We start from the raw sequence: 17,251 nt of genomic DNA on the forward strand, positions 1-17,251 counted from the left end.
AGATAATACTCATAAATGGACTTGGTAGTAACTGGAACAGTGCTTTTTAAAAAACATTATTGTGGCTGCTTAATGTCAAATATCTTTATTTCATGACATACCAACAACACGTCTTCAAAAGTGCTATTGTGGCACTTAAAAGCAGCAGAATGTAAAATAGGAATCAGGTTCTGTTTATTTAACATTGATGTAAAAGCAATAATCTTTATGTTGTTGTTGTTTAGTCGTGTCCGACTCTTCGTGACCCCACGGACCAGAGCACACCAGGCACTCCTATGTTTATAGTGGTATCCTATATGCAGTTATCCAGTGCGGCTGTTATTTAACATAGGTAGCAATTCTGAAATTATTTGTGAACAGTCCAGAAATTAAGATATTAAACAGTAGCTGTTAAGAAAGTAAATGTTTTCCTACACTACCTCTCACATCAAGCTTTCCTGCACCATTCTACAAAACTTGTGGAAGAAAGGAGAAAGGAGAGTACTTCTTCAGATGAAAAAAGTGTTCTTAATAAGTTCTTGATCATGTGTTACTATTTGGACAAGCCTAAGCGTGTTCAATTTGAGTGAGGCCACCAAATCCAATTCCTTTAGGACCAAAATTCTTTGCATAGCAAACTGGAAAAGAAAGAAAGGCATTATCTTTGAGCTGTTTTCACATGGCACTCAACACAAAACATATCCCATACTTCCTTCAAGACCATCCCTGAAACTCAGCTTCTCTAGAAGAAGCCTTTGGAACAACCAATAACATTTTAACTAAGCCAAAGTATGTGTAATTTAAATGAGATTGGGAGGAATTCAGTATATAGCACTACAACGTTCTGTTCCATCAGTGCAAGCTTTTCTACCTGCCAGATCCCCCTCCCCTCTGCCTGTGTGCTGTTCTGGGGGTTCTGAGCCTGAAGAGCCAATTGGGGTGGGGGCAAAACCACATTGCACTAACAGATCAATGGCCCTTTGCCTAGTTTCACATGGGTGAGAAGGAGAGGAAAGACACCAGGGGAAGAGGGTATCCTGGATTTCCTTGCCTCAGCATCACTGGCAGGTTGATGTGGGAAGATTCAGAATAGTGTGGTGTCAAGACATGGGGGTATCTCATACTTGAGGGAGGAGCTTGATATATTTTCTCACATGTTTAGCCCAGCCCTTAGAAGACAATTTGATCCTGTGAAATTTTGCACCTAGAATTCATAAAGCTAGCATTCCCATCCTGACCCCCTCCCCTTTCGTTTAATATTTCCAATTTCTGGTAGGAACCCAGTGCTATTGCAACCCAAATGTGAGCAGTAGAGGCAGCCTCTTTCTTTTAGGACCTTTAAGAAAACCAAGTGGCAGCGGAGTTTCACTCTGAAAAAAAGATTTTTTGGTAACTCCACAAGTCTTCAAGGGAGGCACCTTCATTCGTCTGAATTAGGTTTGAAGCACGACAACTACACTTGCCTTTACAGTAAATCTCTCCATCTTTATCTGTGACATTTGTAGACTCTAGACTCTTCCCACAGAAAGCACATCGGAAGCATGTCTTGTGCCATGGCTGAAACGGAAAGCAAAAGAGTATTAAGGAAATCGGAGACATTGCAGGTTTACCTTTCCATGATTTATGCATTGGTAAATAAAGAGATTAACTCCCTTTGCACAGACACCCACACATCTCTCCTCAGATTTAACATTTTCAACAGCTCGGGTAGAAATCTATTACCAGACTGACTGGAAGAGATGGAATCTATTATTCTCTTGTAGGGAGGGAATGTGATACGGGTTGTCTCTGCCTATCTCACCACTGGCAGGAAGTTAAACTTTTGAGGAAGACAGCAGGGGCAGGACCACCCCCTAACTCCAGATCTACTCCCTGCCTTTGCCACTTGAGGAAGGCTTCCTGCCCTGCTCTAGGCACAGCAAAAGAAAAAGGCGGGAACGCCATCTTGGAAAGGATTTCAAGAATATAGTGAGTTGCTTTGCTATATTATTGGATGTTAGCTTTATTTACAAGATGGGTTTGGTGGACACCCAAAGAAATGATGCCCCATTCTCTGAAAGGGACTGTTACCTCAGTGCTCCATTGGGTTGCTTTCCTCTCTTGTACGTTTGTCATGCAGCCACTTGGCAATCCCAACACACATTACAAGATTGACCCATCTTCCTCAGGTGGTCTATCCTTTGGAAGAAAGGTTCTCCAGAGGGTAGCCTAGCTGTTGGTCAGACTAAACCTTCCTGGGTTTATGTGGACACTGCTATATTATATTTTACTCAAAGAATGGCCTCCAACCCCATCTGGTAAAAATGGAGAGTGAATTTCTATTGAGTTGGAGGACATTCTGACCATCTTCTTCCTCAGACTACCTCTGGTGCAGGCTGGATTTTAAGGCTTCTGCCTGCATCATACATATCATGTTTAGTGCTTGTGTTTTGTTCCATCCAATTGTTGATCTACTTTCTAAGTTTCTATGTTTTATATTGTTCCTGTGCATTTTTGTTTTGGGGGAGCGGAGGAATTATAAGACTGGGGAGTTGTAAGGATCCCAAGAGACATCTAGTCCAACCCCCTGCAATGTGGGAATCGGAACACGTGAGTTGCTCCTCCTTTGACAGTTTGGACTGGAGGGTGAGACAATTCCTCTTCCTGGAAGAGGAGGCAAAAGACTTGGAAGGTCCTGCCTATCATGATTAGAGGGAGACATCATTTGACCCAGAGAATGTCCTCCAGTTCCATCTGTTAATAGAAATTCACACCAAGTACCAATTTCCATTTCCTGATATTGGAGAGCACTACAAAGAACATGAGAGGAATTCGACATCACACTTTTACAAACATGCTGTTAGTGTAGGCAGTTCTGCTTGCCTGACAGAATGATCTCGCCTCCCCTCACCCACTCACCATTCTGGGGGTTCTCGGAGAACCCCTCCCTATAGCAAATGGAAGGCATGTGGCAGGTGCGGGGAGACGGAAAAGCCCCATTGCACTGGTGTCCTTCTGTGGGGCAGCAGAAATATTGGGGAGAGGAAGAAACATTAAGATTTTTTATTACAAGGAGCTAATCAGTAATTGACTGGGAAGGTAGCCTCTTCTGCAGTCAAGCCCTCCAGCCTCAGGAAAATACATTTAGAATCCATTTCAGGCAACTATGGTAGAAATCTTGAGTTTTAAGGATATAAACTCAATTAGACAATTAGCTGAAATTAGACAAGAGCATTCGTGTCATGATGCTTGCATGCCTACTGAAGACATTTTTGTTTAATAAGTTTTTCCCTGGGGTTTGACCCAGTCATTTGTGGAATATTAATTGCATTTTTTAAAAAGAATTTGTTAAGATGGCTGTAGAGTTTGTGGTTTTTAGAGCTGTGTTTCATTCTATTTTTATCTTTTACCCCCCACCTTCAATGGCTTCAGCTTAGAATGGTTTTTACATTTGTTAAATAATAATTTTTAGTTGCCTTAATAAAAGCAAAGCTGTTTCAGTAAAATTAGTAAAATTCTGTTGTATGTGTTTTTATGTGAAGTCTTAAAACATTTTATTTCTATGTGGAATTTAAATGCAGCTTGTTTTGTTTTCTTTTAATCTGGTCTATGGACTTACCTGTTGCTGATGAAGTGTGCATGCACATGAAAGCTCATACCAATGACAAACTTAGTTCGTCTTTAAGGTGCTGCTGGAATGAATTTTTTTATTTTGTTTCGACTACGTCAGACCAACATGGCTACCTACTTGTAACTATTGCTGATCGTTTGAATTAAACGTAGAACAGAAACGTGCCTTTACAAGTCAACCCTAAATGTGTCTTTTCAGAAGCAACACCAAGCAGTTAGCACTCTCATGTGCTTTCCATTCTCTTTGATTAAAATTTCAATTTTGGCAGCTGCCCCTCTGCTATAATACAATGGCACTTCACCTGCTTAAGCCTGTTTCTTACCTTTCCTCCTCCCATTATCTTCTCTGCAGCATACACTGACTTCCCACAACGAGGGCATTTATCAACATCGCCAAATTTTTTGGCAAACTTTGAAGGGTTGGTAGGAGTGGAAGGACGAGCTGGCTTTGGTGAGCTGGTGACAAGAATTTTCAGTGTACATTAAGCTTTTTATCTCAGAGCAGCTAAATTAAGCAGTACAAGCAGAAGACATGTGTCGTGGCATCCGTAACAAAACAATAATCACTTTTGGTTGAAGAATACAAATACTTTAGACAAAAAGACGGGGCATTCTGTGGAGGCAGAAAGTAGCCGCCATGCCTAGTACCCTTCAATAAACCTCTCCTCCATGAGACGTGCAGTGGTACCTCGGTTTTCAAATGTAATCCATCCCAGAAGACCATTTGAGTTCTGAAACGTTTGAAAACCAAAAACTCAAAAGCCGATAGCTAGGCCTCAGGATCTTGCACTCAGCAGAAGCCTCATTTCCTGTTCGACTTCTGAGGCGTGTTCGAAAACCAAAGCATTTACTTCCGGGTTTACAGCGTTTGAAAACCAAAATGTTCATCAACGGAGACGTTAAAAAACCAAGGTACCACTGTACTTGGAAGTAAGTCCTATCAATTTTCAATTAAGTTTCCTTAAGGTTACAGGTTTGGGAAATAATAATATTCTGATTCTACAAGTGGTGAAAATCTTTATGGAATTAGCATATTCATGCCACCACACATCTTGTAATGCTCCCTTTCTTATCCTTACTGTGTTGCAATTGTAACCTTTCATTCCATGTCTTTATGAACATAGAATTCTGCAAATGAAACAGCCCTTCCCCCAAAAAATATAAAATACCCACAGTCATTTTTCTGCCCGCCTTCCTTAGACAATACACATTGCATTGTGGCTATTCCAAGTATTAATAACATCTCAGTACAACGCAGAAAAATAATTTCACCATTGTACTGAGAACCCATCCCTTTGATTGTACTGCACTTAATGAGTCACAATTGCAATAGTAAAGACTGTGACGATATGTAAAGCAAAGGCTCTTTGCCAGTAATTGCCCACTGGCATAGGAAATCTTTTTCAAGTAATATTCTGCAGGGACAGAACATCATTAAAATGGATAAAAATTATAGATCTATTGAAGAAAAGTCCGCGCTACAGCTTCCCCTGCGTGTTGTTATGGAAACTAATGAAGTGACTTGATGCAACAGAGGCCATAATAATTATTTTTTAAAAACCAAGGATTCCACTCACTGCTGTAGATCCAGCCCAAGATGCTCTCCGGTGTCTGTGCTGAGGCAGCCTGCACCTTGTCCAAAGCCAATCCCTTTTGGGCCATATTTTCTCCCATAACAAGTTTTGCAGTAGATTTCAGATTCGTGGGCTGCTACCGTCGTACTGTCCAGAGCTTTTCGGCAGGCCACTGGAAAGGAAGCAAATGCACTGAAACATATGCACCTGCAGTTTGCTATAGGTTTGGGGGAGTTGGACAGGAGAGGGTTCCTGGAGCCTAAAGGTCTACTAAAAGCTACTTAGTAATCAGTGGCAAAGTATGCTACTCGCATCTGTTAATGAAATTACAGGTCAATGGCCCAGAAAAGTTAGGAGAGCAAATACCAAATTGTAGAGGTCTTTCTTTCCAATCTCTCCTCAGCCACAAACTCTTTAAGTTGTTTCGGGCAAACCACATACAGTCCTGCCCTCTCCACAACAGGACTAACTGCACTGGCCTATCTTGCAGGGCTGTTGTAAAGATTACTAAGAAGACAGGGGCATAGGAAGATAGGGGAGGTGGGGGCAGTGCGCCCCGAGCGACGCGATCCCAGGGGCGCCATCGCCGCTGCCCACCCTGCCCCCAAAACGTGCACCCCGCTACTGCGCACGGCACACCCTGCCCCAAAACACACACGTCACTGCGCACGGTGTGCCCCACCCCCAGAACGCACGCCACATCACTGGGGCAGCGCACCTGCTCTCCGCCCCCAGTGGCGGAGCATGAAGCTCCGCCGCTGTAAGAAGATCTATGTGAAGTGCTTTGGGTATTCATAAATGCTGCATATATTTTTCAAGGTCTGGTCTTACTAAGCCTTGCTTGTGTTTCAGAAATGTGTATTACATCTAAGCCGCCACTTTGGGAAGTAATTGCTTTCTGATTCTAAAAGTGATTATTACCTCTACACATATTAACAGAACTTAATAAAGCCATCACCAGAATTGTAACCTCCTCCAATCCTTTTCATACTTTGCTTCAGTTGTGGAAAATGCCATCTTCTCTTCAGACATAAAACATCCTGATATAATGAGTGGTATAAAATGGAAGAAATGCCACTGGAGATATTTAATTTTCTATCACTGGATTTTGAATCCAGTCCTAAATAGTGAAGAAATAGGAGCCCCGGGGGAAGAGAGAAACCAAAATTGCAATTGTACTGTATATGTGTCTATTCAAAAGTAATCCTATAGAGTTCAACGGCATTTACTCTTAGATGAGTGATGTATAAGATTACATTGTTGTCCTAAAATTAACACCAGTAAAGCAAGACATTACTGGCACTATGTGAAGCTGATCTGTCCCTTTTCTGCATTCTTCTCTGTGAAAAAATGATTTTGTGTGTCTCTGTGTGTAAGGGGAGTGATGCAGATAAAGTGCTTCTATTTCTGGCCCCTTCGGGACAGAGTATCTGTTTGCTGCAACAGATTGAGTCAAAGCCCTTGAAGTGCTATTGTTGAAACAGCTCGGAGATATTCGTCAATCTGCTGGCAGAAGCAGCACAGGCGTCATGAATCAGTTTTAGGCTTACAAATTGTGATCATGCCACATGTCCACCACAGATGTGCTTTAAGTAAAAGTCAGCTGGGAAGCAAAGTAAGTAAATAGCAAGCCACACGTGAAAGAGTATCTTTCAAGTCAGTCACAGGGCTGCAGATAAATGGGCATTTAATTTAAAAAAAACTGGAGGAAGGGTACTTTTCTGCCTGCATTATACTATAGAAATAAGAAGAGGCTGATGATTTTGTGCATTTGATGGCACATTATGAGCTGCTTTTACATCTCTAGTTTTTGATGGATTTTTTATTTAATCTCTGATTGAATCTTTGCTGCAGCTGATTTTGCTACTTAGCAGTCACGAAATTAAAAGACGCCTGCTTCTTGGGAGAAAAGCAATGACAAACCTAGACAGCATCTTAAAAAGCAGAGACATCACCTTGCCGACAAAGGTCCGTATAGTTAAAGCTATGGTTTTCCCAGTAGTGATGTATGGAAGTGAGAGCTGGACCATCAAGAAGGCTGATCGCCGAAGAATTGATGCTTTTGAATTATGGTGCTGGAGGAGACTCTTGAGAGTCCCATGGACTGCTAGAAGATCAAACCTATCCATTCTTAAGGAAATCAGCCCTGAGTGCTCCCTGGAAGGACAGATTGTGAAGCTGAGGCTCCAATACTTTGGCCACCTCATGAGAAGAGAAGAATCCTTGGAAAAGACCCTGATGTTGGGAAAGATTGAGGGCACTAGGAGAAGGGGACGACAGAGGACAAGATGGTTGGACAGTGTTCTCGAAGCTACGAACATGAGTTTGACCAAACTGCAGGAGGCAGTGGAAGACAGGAGTGCCTGGCGTGCTATGGTCCATGGGGTCACGAAGAGTTGGACACGACTAAACAACTAAACAACAACAACAACAACATGGACTGGTGTGGTTTTAGTGTTTTGCCAGGGGATTTGAGATTCTTGTTGCTTTGCTTTAAGTTGTTATTATTGCTATCATAATCAATATATTAATTTATTAATTATGTCCCCATTTTTGAATAATGTACCCAGCGTATTGTACAACATTAGCATAAGACCATACACTATATACATATACAGTGGAATCTCGGTTCTCGAATGTAATCCATTCCAGAAGACCGAGAAAACCAAAAAGCAATGGGTGGTTGGCAAGTTCAATGGGGGAAATGGAAAGAACACGCCTCGGAAGCCATTCAACTTCCAAGACGTGTTCAAAAACGGAAGCAATTACTTCCGGGTTTCTGGCATTCGGGTTCTGAATCATTCGGCTTCTGAAATGCTCGAAAACCGAGGTTCCACTGTATATAAAACTAACAAAGTTTCAAAAAGCAATACAAAAGAATGTATAATCTAAAGCATACCAACAGCAGCACAGCTAGAAGGTATTACACATTCACAATACAAGTAAAGGCATGTTCACTCAGAAATAAATCCTGCTCAGTTCAATGGGACTAATTTTCAAGTAAGCATGTATGGGACTCCAGCCCCAAACTGACAGCAATAAACCTAGATTTACATCTTTACATCCTTCGAACAAAGGGTGTCTGCAATTTCTGGCAATACTCACCTGCTGACTACCATGCCAACAGGGCATGAAGCTCAACATGGACAGAATTGGTGCACTTTATAACAGAAAACTTATACCCAATAACTTAAAAAGTGTATTGATATCTTCAACCTGTTAGAATGTCTTTAATGATAGTAGCATGCGCTTCACAAATGCTCCTATTCATTCCAATAAAAAAGGATTTTGATATCAGTTTATGTGGTTTATTGTTGGTAGAGAACATCTTTGGGCTTTCCCCCCTTTTTATACTTTCAGGAAGAGAAATGTCATCACCTGCTGAGGCAGAGTACTGCCTGCCTCCCTAGCAGAGGCAGAAACTATGTAGAGAGAAACTGAATTGTGAATAGCCCACTTAAAACTGCCCTGCACCATTCATTGTCAGTCTGTCATTCAGAGAGCCAGCAAGAAAAATAATTACTGATCAGGGCTGTAGAGGCAGGAAGTCCTTTCTAAAGTTTAACCATACCTCAGCTTTCCTGTACTTTAAAACCATCACTCTTTATCCTATCTTCAATGGATCTCAGTTTAAATTACGGGAAAGTAAATGAGGGGTTGAACATTAGAGGAGAATGTCTTACCAATCAGAGACAATCAGTAAGGAAAACAAGCTGCTGTCTGCCAGCCATCAATCCTCTATCCATGCCTTGCTAAGCAATTCCTTTTTTAAACCCTGTCCTCTCTCCCTTAACTTTATCTGATGCTCATATTGTTTGATCTGAAACATCTGGTTTTATTGTTTTTAAATATTTTGTTGGGAGTCACCCAGAGTGGCTGGGGCAGCCCTATCAGATGGGTGGCATATAAATTATAAAGTTGTTGTTGAGTTAAACTGAGTGTAATTTCTTCCCTATTCTTCACTGAAGATAATAACTTGTCGGCATCTGTCTTTCCCAAGAGACAGTGGTGTGTGCTTCCAGTTAAACCACTGTGTTAGCAGCACCAAGTGACATCCCCAGGGCACAAGCCTGGGCAGTGTGTATGGAGGTCCTGGGCTGCCCAGGCAACAAGACCCCACTCTCGACCTAGCTGATGTGGTCCCAAGGAAAGCAGAGCAATATGTTGGGCACCAGCTTGGCTGGAAGGAAGCATGCAAGGTGCCATCCAACCATCTTTGGGGCTCCACTCTGAATTTATGCAGGGGTTACTGCTTTGCTTTTTATTCCACAAGGCAGCAGAAGTTTAGGACAGGAATAGGCAAACTCGGCCCTCCAGATGTTTTGGGACTACAACTCCCATCATCCCTAGCTAACAGGACCAGTGGTCAGGGATGATGGGAGCTGTAGTCCCAAAACATCTGGAGGGCCGAGTTTGTCTATGCCTGGTTTAGGATTAGAGCTTTCCTTCTCTTAGATGGGCTACTTTCCCAGGTTGACAACCCCATCTACCCCTGAAATAATAACTATTCCACCATAAACCTCCATTTTGCACATGTTCCTTTCTGTTTAGACAAGTAGGGTTAGTGCCACAATCAATTGTAGTACATTGTGGATTCGCTGGTGAAATAAAATAGCATAGATCCACTTACTGCAATGGAAGCACGTCTTATGAAAACTACGGCCATTACACTGGATTTCTTCAGCATGGTAGACAGTCTTGTCACACGCACCACATTTGGCTCCACCTCCCCAGTTTGGCATCCTTGAAACTTTCAACTGGTTTGCAATGACACCTTTAAACCAAAATACAAATGAGCCAGAATGAGAACAAAATAGTAACCTAGTTTGCTCTCTCCCACCTCTCTCTTTAGTAGTAGTCACCCTTCCGACAGCCCTTCAGAATGCCCCTTAGAAGGAAGCTACATCATGACGTGGTATCATTCTAGAGCATTCTGAGGACTCCTGGAGAGCGACCACTCAGAGGAGCTCCAAAACCTCTGGTGGCAGCGGCAGAAAAGAAAGGCAAGCAGAGGTTGCTACTGCTACTGTGAAACTGATATGCCTTCCTGAGACTTTGGGGACTTCCAGATAGGTGTTTATTCAGTGCTCCTCTTGCATCAAATCCCCTTCTGGCATCAAAAGGCCAGACCATATCACCCACCCACCCCAATCTGAATTTTACCTCTCTGTGGGAAAATCTAACAACAATAATCTTCTTCTTTGGAAATCACTCATAGCCGAGTAAAATTGTCTTCCATAAACACGGTTTTAACAGTGAGTCCATAAGTGACTGTGGAGGCCAATTCTGGATCCACACGTCCTTCCACAGTAGGGACATAGGTTTCTGGGCGGGAGTTGATCACAGTGAGGCCAAGCATGCCTTCCTCTTAGGGCGTTTCTCACTTTCGTCCTGAGTTCGAGTGTCTTCAAAGCCCATGACACCTTGTAAAGGCTGTTATCCGATTGGAGAGCTCACAAGCCAGTGTTTTCTAGTTTTCGGTGTTTATACTACATTTTTAAAAATTTGCTTTGAAAGGGTCTTTAAGCCTCTTTTGTTGACCACCAGCATTACACTTTCAATTTTTAAGTTCGGAATAGAGCAGTTGCTTTGGAAGACGATAATCAGTCATCCGCACAACATGACCAGTCCAATGAAGTTGATGTTGAAGAATCATTGCTTTGACACTGGTGATCTTGCTTCTTCCAGTACACTGGCATTAGCTCGCCTGTCTTCCCAAGTGATGTTTAAAATTTTTCGAAGACACCACTGATGGACTCTTTTGAGGAGCTGGAGATAGCATGTATAAATGGTCCACTTTTCACAAGCATACAGTAAGGTTGGTAGTATAATAGCTTTGTAAACAAGCATCTTGGTTTCCCTGCGAATGTCCTGGTCCTCAAACACTCTGCACTTCATTCAATTGGGAGAAAGCTGCACTCGCAGAGCTCAGGTGATGCTGGATTTTGGCATCAATGTTGGCCCTTGTAGAAAATCTAACAACAACAATACCCTTCATATAGGATAGGGCTTAATTTGCAAAGCTCCCCAAATTTTCCTGCCAATTTTGCACAGACATTTTCAGCTGAATTTAATTTTCAGCTCTGCCTTTTTAAAAAAGATGCACTCCAAGAAATGTTGCCTTCTGTGCAACTATTAATGGCACAGAAATCCCCTCCAGTTCTGAACCAGGTACACAGCTGACATCTCTTGCTGCTCCAATTACCGTTTCATCAAAGCCTGTGATGTGTTCACACCTGCCTTCTCAAACTGCAGTTTGTTCTTTCCAAGTATTTCACTTTTACTCTGCTTGCATGCAATTGCCTCAGAGATTAAGGCGCTGCTGAACTTTTTGGATTCATCTCCACATCGAGAATAAAGTAAAGCCTCTGCCACATTATAGTGGAAATATGCTGTGTGCCTATTAAGGGGAAACGAAGGATTCTGCCTTTGAGAAGGAAATGTTGCCTAACTACATGTACTCAGCCCAGGAGGAGGGAGAGGAGATAGAGTTGTATTCCGAATGCATTTGTACTGGCTCTTGCAATGATACATTGGGGGTACTCCTGACCATGTATATTCATCAGGAATAAGGGTATACCTGGCAGTCCAGTCCCTAGTAAACTGCTAAGGAAAATATGCCATTGTAATAGGATAACTCTATTGATTTAAAACAGGGGTGGGAAAACTTTCAGCCTGGGGACTGAGTTCTCTTCTGGACCACCAGGCAGTGGTGGGTGGAGGCAAAAGTGAGTGTAATAACAAATACAATTTTTAGCTTTTCTATCCTCCATCCAGGCAAGCAAGAGGCATTACCAGAGTTCAAGGACAAAGTCCAGCCAGGCAAACACACTTGGGATGGGAAGCAAAACCAGTAATTGGTGTGGCCTGGGCCTGACAAAGAGGTCTGGAGAGCTACATTTGGACCCTAGGATGGCTGTGCATCATATTTTAAAGAGGACAGTCTTCTGTTTGAGGATCCATTGGAAGAAAGCCCTCTGTCTGAAGTCTGGTTTAAAGATTAAAAATAAGAGAGTGAAGGTGCCCTGAAGTTGAAGCTGCCCATCAACAGCACCTGGACAGCAGATTGAGCAGTCACACAGCTCAGCTGGTCAGAGTCTTTCCCACCATGGTGCGATGATTCACATTTCTATTCCATTTTTTCCTCCTAAATTTTCAGCTATACACCAAAACCACCCTATGCACACCAATATCCTCTTTTGCCTACCCTATCCAGTAGGCAGCTATATTCTCTGCTGCCTCATATTTCTAGCTGAGCTCCTTTCCTTTATTTAGCTCCGTCTTCTCACTTATTCCCCCCTGAGCAGATGCTATTTTATCACAGCTTGCTATGTGGTGTTGCTCAGCGACGGAAGTTAAAAGGAATTCTTTCCCGCGGGCAGCGTGTCTCTGATATGATACGGTTGGTTACGAAGGCAGACTGCAGAATGAATTCCCACATGCTGGATTTTACAGCACAGTGATGCACACATCTGCGCAGAGCATTTGAAAGTGTATCTGCTCAAAAAGGATATTGTAGGATTGGAAAAGGAGTAGAAAAGGAAAAAACCCAAATTATCAAGTAGCTGGAGCAAATCCCCTATGAGGTGAGGTTAAAACATTTATAGTTTAGAGAAAAAAATGGGGAGGGAAGACACATTACAGAGGTTTATTGGCTTATGCATGGTGTGAAAAAAAAACAAATAGAGAAGGGTTGTCCTCTCCTTTGCATAATCCTAGAGCCCAGGGCCAGTCTCACTACCTGTTCAGTTGTCCTCTCTGAGCAGGTAAGCAGTGAAAAGAGTGAGATAATGGAGCAGTTTCCTTCTGTTGTGTCTCTTTGAGGTTTGTCCAACAATGAAATCTCTTTAAATAGTGAGTTGTCAGGGCTGCCATACATCTGGAATTTCCCAGACATAGCCGGGATTCATCCATCAGAAAGAGTATCCGGGAGGAATGGCAGCCCATATTGGCAGTGCTGATTTTTGGGCAAGTTTCCTCCAAAATAGGCATAAACTTCATGGGGGGAAAGATTTTTCAAAAAACAACCAAGAACTTTGCCCCCACCCCCCTAAAAAAAGCTCAACAACTTTTGTGCCCAGATTTTCACTTTTTGAAACCCTATTTTAGCCTCTTATTCCTGTGCCACAGGAGTGGCTAACCTGTGGCCCTCTGAATCTCATTTGACTCCACCTGCCATCGGCTCCAGCCAGCATGGCTGATGGTGAAGGGAGAACCACAGGGTAGCCACCCCTGTTGTAATAGCCCTTAAATTGTCAGCTCCTTCTTAACCCCCTGGGTAGCTCTCTATGTTTTGGCTTCCTTTTTCTTCTTCTATCTCTTACAGAAAAGTTCCAGTTTCTCTCCTGGAAACTACAGTCCTGCAGGAGTATTAATAAATAAACAACAACTATACTACCTTTCCCCTTTCCCTATTTTTTTAAAGATTAAAATGAACAATAATAGATTTGAGTGACGCTTCTAAAATTAGAAAGCTTACCACAGACTTACACACGTTTTCTAAAATTCTAAATCCTCAAAATCCTACATAAACATGTCTTTAAATCTGGACGGTCTCTGGATAGTTTGATCACTCCTAGCAGTCTTCTTCTGAGTAGGTTCAATATCCACTATCTCTACCCATGGGCATAGCAAAGGGGGGCAGGGGGGGTACCTGCTCCCCCAAATCAATATAAATCATAGGTTCTGACCCCCCCAACAAAAATCCTGGCTACACCCATGATTTCTACTGTTCCATTACTGCTGTTATTACCAGATTCTTCAACATGTTGCAGTCATGAGAGGTCTCTGCATCATTGTACTCAAGCTGTGGCAGGACCTTTTACAGATGTTTGACATTCTTAATTACAGTTATCTAATTATCAGTGCTAACAAGCTCAAAATAAGTACCAGCTGATCTGCTCCAAAGAGTTCCATAGCATGCATGTCTGTATATTGGCCGATGCTTATCACCTGCGCTACTGCTAGCAACGCAGGCCAAGTCTCCAACTCTGAAGTGTTGTTTCGCAGCACCGGCACAGTCAGAACCTAAGAAGGCCTTGCTGGGCCAGGCAAAAGGCCCATCTAGTCCAGCATCCTGTTCTCACAGTAGCCAACCAGATGCCCATGAGAAGCTCACAAGCAGGGCATGAGCATATCTGCACTCTTCCCACTTGTGATGCCCAGGAGCTGGTATTCAAAGGCATGCTGCCTCCCACACTATTGTTTCACCTTCTCCTGAAAGGGTTGGTGAATGTCTTTGAGGCCCTATCTGCAGTATACATTTAAAGCAGTATGATACCTCTTTAAACAGTCATGACTTCCCGCAAAGAACTATGGGAGCTGCAGTTTGTTAAGTGTGCTGAGAGTCGTTTGGAGACCTCAATTCCCCTCACAGAGCTGCAATTCTCAGTGTGGCTTAACAATCAATCCCTTTTTCTGGAGAACTCTGGAAATTGTAGCTCTGTGAGGGAAATACAGGCCTCCTAATAACCCTCAGCTCTTACGAACTATAGTTCGCAGGATTCTTTGGGGGAAGCCGAATGTCCGAATGTTTAAGCTGATGTGATGCTGCTTTTCTTGTATGGTGCAAGCAAGGCCTAATATAGGCATCCCCAAACTGCGGCCCTCCAGATGTTTTGGCCTACAACTCCCATGATCCCTAGCTAACAGGACCAGTGGTCAGGGAAGATGGGAATTGTAGTCCAAAACATCTGGAGGGTCGAAGTTTGGGGATGCCTGGCCTAATAGATAGATCATTTGCCTCACCTTGATGGTAGGGCCCAGGTGCGAATTTCACGTAACAAAAGCAATCTAGCAGGTGTATCTATTAAAGTCCTGAGCAGAGGAACTTTGTTCAGTAGGAGATTAGTGAAAGTATCTTGTATAGAGAGGCTCTTTGAAACCAGGACTTGGCAGTGTGTTTAGTTATGCTAACCTTTGTATTTAATAGGTCAAAACAACATGAAATTAATCCAGAACCACACATCATGCTGCAGGCTTTTACAGTACCAATCACCTCTTAGGTTTGGTAATGGCTGGAAGAGAGAAAAGGGGTGTAGAGCAGGGGTTGTGAACCTGGTCCCTACCACCCACTAGTGGGCGTATCAGGATTCTAGGTGGGCGGTAGGGGGTTCTACGGTACAAGCTGAATCCTCCTTCCATCGAGCACTGGTGGCTGGTAAGGAAATTTTACCATCAAGAAGGATGCATTAGTGGGTGGTAGGTATAAAAAGGTTGACTACCCCTGGTCTAGACACTTCCTTCATCAAGGCAGCCCTGTTTAGGGAAGCTTTTAATGTTTGATGGATTTTTGTATTTTAGTGTTTTGTTGGAAGCCGCCCAGAGTGGCTGGGGGAACCCGGCCAGATGGGCGGGGTATAAATAATAATAATAAATTATTATTATTATTATTATTATTATTATTATTATTATTAGTGACTGGCATTGTCATTAAGCTCAGAGAGAAAAGGGGAAATGAATACTTTGGCCATATTCTATGAGCATGGAGAGGTGATATGATCACAGCTGCTTGGCTGGTGGCAAAAAAGTCAGCACCATGTCCTCTTCATTGACTCATGTTTCAGATGTACCGCAGAATTAGTGGGTGGGGAGTTACTTTGCTCATGGCGCTTTCTTGATGTCTCTGAGTCATATTTTCTTGGATGATCAAATGCTAGCTTGACATTTGAACATCACATCAACTTTATCAAGTTGTTCTTGACCCAGTCCTTGCCAGGAGAGTTGTTTTCTTATTATAGCAGCCTCACCCCCAATATAAAAGTCGTGCTGAGTTTCTCTCAGTGGTGCTAGACAAAACCACAACTGAGGTATTCTTAACTGAGTCAAAGGATTTCGAATAGTGAAAGATTAATCAAGTTCTATCCTTCCTTCATAAAAATGACCCTCTAAATGTCAAAAAGAATATGGGGCAGATTTTGTGTTGATATATTACAAACAGGAGTTGCTTTGATTCTTTCTCAGCTTAAAGCATTAAAAAACACCACAAAATAATCTGAGCTGATATGAGTTATAAAGAAAACATAATACTGGAAAACCTATAGAAGAACTGCTATGGACTATTCATACTGCCATTTCTAAGAGCATTACACTAAACCTGTTCTCTCACATAAATGCATTCTCTCACATTGAATGCATTTGATGATACTGGATACTGAAGATTTCAAGTTTAAGGAAATATTGACTTAGGAACACTACTGTCATAGAGTCTTTTAAAGAACAAATAGACTTCAATAAACTTCTATTTTCTTTATTTCTTTATGAAGAAAAACACAGAAATTCTTAAATGATTTCGGCTAGAGCAAAACAACTGAATTACTATTTCTTGTGATATAAGATGGCTAAGATAATTAGATGGCTAGTCCACCCGCAATTCTCTAACAGGAAACTTAAGGCCTGATTCCAGTTTAAAACAACACCATTTAATAATGAAAACTGAAGATCTGGCTGTCATAAATTATAATTGTTTCCAAATTACTACTAGTGCTAGTATCAGGAGCAGCAAACTTTTCATTCAGTATCAGAGGTTTGACACCACACAGCACATAATTTTCATCTTTCTAAGGATATTTTAAAAATCTATCATACAGAATTTTTGGATATCAAGATGCCAACCGCCACGTCTTAACATATTTTTTGCCAGCATTGCATTTTTAGTTGTGCTGTACCTAAATAGACATTCATTTATTGGAAGGAAAAATCAGAGAACCACAACAACATTTGGAAGTAGCCAAAATAAATATGCCAATAATCAGCATGTCAGGAATCTTCACATAAAGCATCATGTCCCCGCAAACTTAAAATACAGAACACTACCTTGGCTTGTAAATTAAATGAGATATAGGAAAAAAAACATTCTCTCAATGAAAAGGAAAATGCTCAACATGCTCCTCATTAAACATACCGTAATTGGAGCTTTTTGAGACTTTATCATCATGACTTACCAAGATGAGTTGTATCCCCTTGTCTCCTGTGTCTTTTTGAATAGCTTAAGCTAGGATCTGGAAGTCTTTAAATACTTCCAAGTAGTTACAAGCTTTGGCTAGGAAAGGGTGAGGGGAGAAGTGTGTGTGTGTGTGATGGGGCACAGG

At 42.1% G+C, this 17,251-nt stretch overlaps 1 protein-coding gene across 1 annotated transcript; it reads right to left on the minus strand.

The window, feature by feature from the left end:
* Positions 1-69: 69 nt before the first annotated feature.
* CSRP3 (cysteine and glycine rich protein 3) lies at positions 70-17,251 on the minus strand. Its single transcript, XM_035117204.2, has 6 exons — positions 17,105-17,251; positions 9,793-9,936; positions 5,166-5,334; positions 3,912-4,044; positions 1,443-1,536; positions 70-617 (listed from the first exon to the last, which is right to left on the minus strand). The coding sequence occupies exons 2-6, from the start codon at positions 9,902-9,904 to the stop codon at positions 547-549; spliced, it is 579 nt and encodes a 192-aa protein (XP_034973095.1). The 5' UTR covers positions 9,905-9,936; positions 17,105-17,251; the 3' UTR covers positions 70-546.

The sequence above is a fragment of the Zootoca vivipara genome, chromosome 1 (assembly GCF_963506605.1).
Source record: "Zootoca vivipara chromosome 1, rZooViv1.1, whole genome shotgun sequence".
In the NCBI taxonomy this organism is placed as follows: Eukaryota; Metazoa; Chordata; class Lepidosauria; order Squamata; family Lacertidae; genus Zootoca; species Zootoca vivipara.

Excerpts from the sequence above, each read along its gene's own strand:
- CSRP3 (XM_035117204.2), bottom strand. The coding sequence starts at position 9,904 with ATGCCAAACTGGGGAGGTGGAGCCAAATGTGGTGCGTGTGACAAGACT. Across the intron at positions 4,045-5,165 it reads CTTGGGCTGGATCTACAGCA|CTCACCAAAGCCAGCTCGTC; the intron begins GTGAGTGGAATC and ends TCTTGTCACCAG. Across the intron at positions 1,537-3,911 it reads AGATAATGGGAGGAGGAAAG|CCATGGCACAAGACATGCTT; the intron begins GTAAGAAACAGG and ends TTTCCGTTTCAG.